At 44.7% G+C, this 6,673-nt stretch overlaps 1 protein-coding gene across 3 annotated transcripts in view; it reads right to left on the bottom strand.

Annotated features, from left to right (window-relative positions):
* Positions 1–4,908, bottom strand: part of FMO2 (flavin containing monooxygenase 2) — a 33,550-nt gene extending 28,642 nt beyond the window's left edge. For 2 of the 3 annotated variants that reach the window (XM_025196773.1, XM_025196774.1), the window contains exons 1-2: positions 4,828–4,905; positions 4,105–4,350 (exon numbers count right to left, since the gene is read on the bottom strand). In XM_025196773.1, coding sequence (XP_025052558.1) covers positions 4,105–4,236 — 132 coding nt within the window. In that variant the 5' untranslated portion in view covers positions 4,237–4,350; positions 4,828–4,905. Of the gene's footprint in view, positions 1–4,104; positions 4,351–4,827 lie in introns of all 3 variants that reach the window. The other variant, XM_014516935.2, reaches the window with a different exon arrangement.
* Between the last annotated feature and the right edge of the window lie 1,765 nt (positions 4,909–6,673).

The following is a 6,673-nucleotide window of genomic DNA, read 5'->3' as shown; positions in this document are numbered from 1 at the left end:
CCTACACACAGTCCAGGTCCTCTCAATGGTCTTCAGAGGGCTAAATGTGTTTTTCCATTAGTTTAGAGAAGTTGGAATTTTTGTTACCTTCAAGGCCCTTCCAGATCCCCACTCATATGGGAGGAGTAGAGATGCCCCCCAGAAGCAACCAGGCTTCTGAGATCCTGGTTCAGAGGGGCCCCGAGATCCTGGCTCCTACCACAGGGGCCCAGGTAAAACATCTTAGAGTAGACATGCCCATTCTGAACCTGTCCAGAGAGCTTAACTTTGAGTAACACTGTCAACAGTACTTAGCAAAACGGGTAGGGGATTCTATTATGCACTTGGTGGAACAAATGCCAGGCCATTGAGACAAGACGGCTCAAGGTCTACATCTATATAATTGCAGATAGAAGTCAGTCAACCTTAAGAAATACTTCCTTTCCCTCCTTGCCCCTGCCTACCACATGGTGCTGTCTTGAAAACCCTTTGCTTAAAAAGGCCCCGCATTTCAACCATTTTCTATGCTAGTTTCCTATAAGCACAGCAAAAAATTAAAGGGAATTTGACTGAGCCTGTGGATTTTAGGGTGTTTGCAAATTCTATTTTTAACCAGAAAGGGCTTATCCATTTTAAAAAGTACCAGGCTGACCGTTCTAAAACACACCAGGGTCACTGAGAACCAAGGGACAATTTACAGGTCACAGAACCAGACGTTTCCTCTGGATAATGTACGCAGTCCTTGCTGAGACAGATATCATAGGATACTCACTGGGGAAAAGTGCCCTTGTAGTAACTATGGGAGTGAATAGGGCTTCAGACCACATTCAACTCAAACAGGAACTTCACATCATGTTCAGAGCAGGCATAGTCAAGGGGCCAGTTAGAAGAACAGCAGCAACAGGGTTTGAGTGGGACACGTGCCTGAGATATAAATTGTTTTTTCTTCCATCCAGCTAGCCTAGAATGCAATGAAACCCAGGCCTAATGCTTTAAAAACCTTCTTAAAAGCATTGTTCAGAAGATAAATTATGGGTCTGTTCTGTTTTTCCTCCATCTTTTAGATGGACGGAGGCATCCACGAACAGAATAGCATTTTTTTGTTTTTTTACATTAGCAATTCAAAGTTTGTCTACCTGGGAAGACTGTGAAGAGCTGAGTGAAAACTAACCGGCTGAGAGGGAAAGGAAGGCTAAGCAAACATCTTTTAAACCCCCCTTATAACTCAATCACTTAAAGCCTGCTTTGTGAAACATTCACCTTTCTAGACTTTCAACTAAGAGCTGACAAGAGTTCCCTCTTCATTCCCCCAATAAACAGGAAAAAACTTGATGCTTCTGATAGCCCGAAAGTAAAATGCAAACAAAGCAATGTGACTGAGATTTTCTACATCACAAAAGATGCAGAGAAAGGGCACACCCTATTTTTCTATCTTTGTAGATTGTTTTAAGCTTGATACTGCATTTTCTATATTTTTTCCAAAACTGTTAACCTCCGCACCAGCACAAGTACTCTCCCTGACAGGAGACAGCAAGCAATTATACAAACAGCTCTGAAAATGAACAAAGTATAAGAAACAGTCCTAGATAATGTCATGCCATTTAGTTATATTTAAAAGGGAAGCACCTACTCTGGATACCTTTAAGAAATGCTTGGATGCTTATCTTGCTGGGGTGATCTGACCCCAGCTGGACTTCCTGGCCCTGGGGCAGGGGAATGGACCTGATGATCTCGCAAGGTCCCTTCCAGCCCTAATGTCTATGAAATCTATGAAGAGGTAATTGTTTGACCAATGAAGTCAGAATTTATGACCAGCTGAACTCAGACTTCTTGAAAGAACAAGCAGTGAAAATACAGCTGCTTATTCTACATCTCAACCTGATCCAATTTGCCTTATCTCAGCCATGAGCCAGCTGTTAGATGACAGGGGCTTGGACTGGAGTCCAGAGATAGCAAGTCTGGAGCAAAGGAGTCAGGAGCCTGGAAGTCTGGAGCAAGTAAAGTAACCAGGAAACAAGGAACTAACAAGCAGAAACCAGGACCAGTGAGTAAGAAGCCTAAGGCTAGAGGGAAAGGCATCTGCTCTGTTGAGAAGCCTGCTGGTTACTGAAAGAGTGGTTATCAGTAGGCAGTCACACCACTACAGCAACTTGAGCCAGGTGAAAGTAGTTAGGCCACTGGTGGCCAGGCTTACTCAGATACAAGGGCCAGCTTGGGGTTAATAAGCTGGTCTGCTGCCTTGATAGTACTCTCCTCCCTATAGCTCTTTCCAGGGGCCCAAGGAGCAGGATTTTGGAAACCCAACCAAACTAGGCCTTCAAGACTCTGGGGATACAGCAGGGAGAACCAGTGTGACTCTAAAGAGGCTACTGGAACCTAAGGGAACAAACAGGACATAGGTAGTCTGGGCTTGACCCTAGAGGATCACAACCCAGGGAATCAGGAGCAAACAAGGTTCAGACTAGACTAGTCATGAGTCTGGGGATCAGGAGACCAAAGTCTACAAGGGACCAAAATATGGGCAGTCACTGTGGTAGACCCATGAGCCAGGAAGCAGGTGTCCAGTCTGGCGTCATTGGCCAGGGGATGCAAATCAGAGAGCTGTAAGTGAAGGGGACCAGCCCATGGACAGTCACCAACCAAAGCTGCAAGCCAGGAACCCCTGAACCAGGAGACTGGGGTCTGGACTGGAGTCAGGAACCGGCAAAGGGATCAGTAGGCAGGAACCAGGACTAATGAATCAGAACAGCATTTGTCCTATTGAGTAGCCTGCTTATAAGGCTCCTCCAGTAGTAAGCAGGTAGCCATGCCTGTGCAGCAACTTGGATGAGCTGGAAGTACTTAGGTGAATGGGCAGCCAGGCCCGTTTGAGTAATTAGCTGGTCTGCTGCCCTGCTGACTCCTGCCAATGGCTCAGAAGTGTATTTGTTTTTAGAAATTGAGCAATTAATTGCACTGTGTTAAATATCTGAATATATGAAGTGGGAAAGTGGAAAAAAATTAAGGAATGGAAGAGGTCAGACTTGGGCCCTTCCTTGTTTCTTTGTTTTAAAAAGTGAATAATGACTGGAATACTTTGCTTTGTTTTTTCTTTGAAAACTGGACGCAATAAAAATCGAGAGAGTAAAACAAAAGTTGAACTGAGAGGAAAATGGATGTTAACTCCATGTGTCAGACTGTTTAACATCTTTTGCTTTGTTTTTGGTTTTTTAATATCTATTTAATGATAGTGTCTATTGAACATTTGAGAGACAAAGTATCATTGTTAAAATGACCAAAAAGCTTCCAACCACATTTCATTAAAGACGTGAAAACTCATATTGTATAAACCCCAGCAAGTGCTCTGCAAAGCCAGGGAAGAAGACGAATTCCTGATATCTTTAATACAAAATAATCCTCCAACTCCACTCTTCTTCTCCTCCAACCTTTCAAGCCCTCAATAAGCACCAAAAAAAGGAGACAACCTCTTTACACAGAATTCCTCTGTGTCACTTAAAAGTTCCAATAGCAAACCCAAGAGAGTCAGCCTGACATAAGACACTCCTATCACACTTTTCTTCTCCTTTGTTGTCTGAAGGCAGCATGGCAGAACAACCAGTGACGTTTTGATGGTATTTCTGAGAGCATGTACCACAAAATACAGCTGTCCCCTGACCTTGTTCCACAGCTTTGCTATCGTATCTTGTTACAATGAGTAAGGCAAAAGGCAGGCAGTCATACAAAAGAGACCTGTACTTGAAAGACCAGTGTTACATGCTGAGGCTTGCAGAATTTGCAAGAAAGCTGGCTCACTCTGGCTTGCATTTTTAAGGCCTTGATAACACTTCAAACTCAGTTGGTCCCCAAACTGGATGTTTTTTCCAGTTCCACTCATACTACCATGTGACCCAATGCACAGAGCACAAAACAGCTGAGAAAGCAAAAGGAATGTGCAAATAGGGTACTGCTTCCCACCTCCCTGCTGCTCCTCCCAGGGCTATTTTATCCACTGTTTCTTTTTTTCTTTTGTGGTTCCATCTGTACCCCACAGCAGATGGGAATTTGGGTTCTTTTGGAAGGTTGCAGAACAGTCCAATTTATTGAAGGCAGTCACTGCATTAATCTCAGGCAACCACACACACTTACCGTGAATCTCCAGAGTCCCCCGATATTATCACTTCTCTCAAAGCAGGTTGGCTGAAGTCCCTCATCCAGACAGCATTTGATGGAGGTCAGTCCACTCACACCTGATCCAATAACTGCAACTCTCTTTGCCATGGTAGCCTGTAGTAGAGGAGACTCCCTCTAGAGACTTGTCAGTACGTGGATTTGTCAAGGTGCAGAGACCTTGCAGTTTCAGCAGAATGATTTCAAAATTCAAATAATTATGTCCTGGGTTTACAATAAAGAAGGAAGGTGAACATTTCTGTTGAGGATACAGATGAATAAATCCATCTTACCATGAGCCTTCCAGCATTTGCCTGCTTCTCAATTATACCCTAGAAACCACTGTGGTTACCAAGATGTCCCTCAAGAAAGGATAAATGGTGTTGGCTGACTGGATGGGCAAAAGCTGAGTGAGAGTCAACTGAGTTTTGAAGGTTTCATTTTAGTCAGGGGAGTGCCAGATACAGGGTCTGGACAAGCAGAAGCTCCATAAGAAAAGGAGACACAATAAACTGAGTAGGTGACTGTTTTAGTAGTACAGAAAGGGGCTATCAATAGGATAATAGGTAATTTGACAGGGGAGGAGAGCATTTGGGGGGACAGGAGATAAAATAGAGATAAAGTACAAAAGCTATTTTCTCTGCATCATATTTTTTCCTTCGTTCCCCCTTGCTAAAAGGTTTGTGTCCTTCCAATTCTTACCTTTTGCCAACCCCTTTTTTCATGCACTTCAGCTGCCTCTTCACATCTGTGCCTTTATGGGGCCGCAGAGAAAGTAACACACTGTAACAGAGCAAGGCACTTTGTAAAGGGGAGGAGTTTAGGTTGGCCTTTCATAGTGTTTTCTCTTGTAAGCACAAACATGCGGGCTTGCAGGATTAAGAGCTACACAGAGTTTAGGATCAGAGCTATAAAACTTGACTCAGAAGCAAATGAATAGCCTGAAAGTTTTTTTTTAAATTAAGTTTAGAAATGGTAGAGATTTTAGGAGTCACAAGAACACTATATGAGTAGACTCTGTCAGCTCTACAGCCCACATTACAAGTTTTTATTCAAGTTAATCCATTTAGAATTAGAGAATTCAAATGCAAATAAAGGAGAACATTAGGTTTGGATGGCAAAGACATTCCAATACACAGCACAATAAACGCTTGCAGTTGCAAGCTTCATAATATACCAGGTTTTACTGAAAGCCGCAGCTCCTAGAATCAAGTAGTTATGCAAGAATCTCAGTTTTATTGTATTTGGGGGGGGCTGGCTGGGGAGAAAGGAGAAAATTTCTGGCTGTCATGATTACAAAGACAAACATACACACAAGGTAATGCTCCCCAACAAAAAATAAAGACAATGCAAAAATTTACTGTTTTAAAATCCCACAGTTTTAAAGCCTGGTTTATGATCTCTGGGGTCCCAGCTTGTGATTTTTGGGGTTAGTGATACTGAGGTTCTCAGAGCCTCAGCCAAGCTGACATCTGACATTTCATTCTGACTCCACTTGAAATGAGAGGTTTTGGTTTAAGTGCCTGTTAGTAGGCCTGTGCAAAGTGGCTAGTATTCACTGTGGATTCAGATTCGGCCGGTTTGGGGGACAGGGATTCGATTCAGTGATTCCAATCACTGTCCTGAATTCATTTAGCTGAATCTGATTCAGAGATTTGGCTGCTGCTAAATCAGCCAAATCTCCAAATCACACAGGCCCCATCCCCCACCCGCTCTCCCAGCCCTGGAAATGGCTGCCCCACCCACCCCAGCTCCCGGCTCTTTGAAGAAAAAAAAAAGCCCTCACTCACCAGCTCCTGTCAGAACAGGGGGAGAGGGAGGTGATCCCCGCTGTCCTCCACTGCCCCATGCCGCATGGAGGGTCTCTGCCACAAGTCCCCCGAACTGTCCCATCCCAGCCCCTCCATGGCTGCCCCGCCTGCCCCAGCTCCGACACTTTAAAAGAAAAATCAACCCCAAACCGCCAGGCTCACCTGGTGCCACCCAGCACGGGGGCAATCCCCGCTGTCTCCCACTGCCCTGTGCTGCACAGGGGGCTCTGCACAAGCCCCCCAAAGCTCTGAGGCCATTGCAGCAACTGGTGAGTGCGGGTTTTTTTTTTCTTAAAGAGCCAGGAGCTGGGGCAGGCTGAGCAGCCATGGGGGGCTGGGAGAGCAGGGGGGTCGGGGGCTCATGACTGGGGCCTGGTGGGGGTCCCACGATAGTCCCCTCCCCCCTTCTTGGAGAGCTTTGAATTGATTCAGACCTTTTAATCAGTCCACTGATTCGATTTGGATTCGGAGATTTGGCCACCGAATCAGGCCAAATCTCCTCCGAATCGAATCAGCACCTGAAGCTTCATATAGCCCTACCTTTTAGTGGTGATAAAACACTACTGAACAGAAATATACAATTAACCTACCCTGCTCCTGAAACATAGGCGTTAGGTCAAACGGATGTGATCAGAAGGGTACAGATAGATGAACAAATATATGGGACTAAAGATAGGAGGGCTCTATCCTGAGGTACGTGGAAGTTAAGCCAGAATCAAACAACTGCTAGATTACTA

The sequence above is a fragment of the Alligator sinensis genome, unplaced genomic scaffold, assembly GCF_000455745.1.
Source record: "Alligator sinensis unplaced genomic scaffold, ASM45574v1 scaffold31_1, whole genome shotgun sequence".
NCBI lineage: Eukaryota > Metazoa > Chordata > Crocodylia > Alligatoridae > Alligator > Alligator sinensis.
This window is presented reverse-complemented; position numbering and strand designations above follow the sequence as displayed.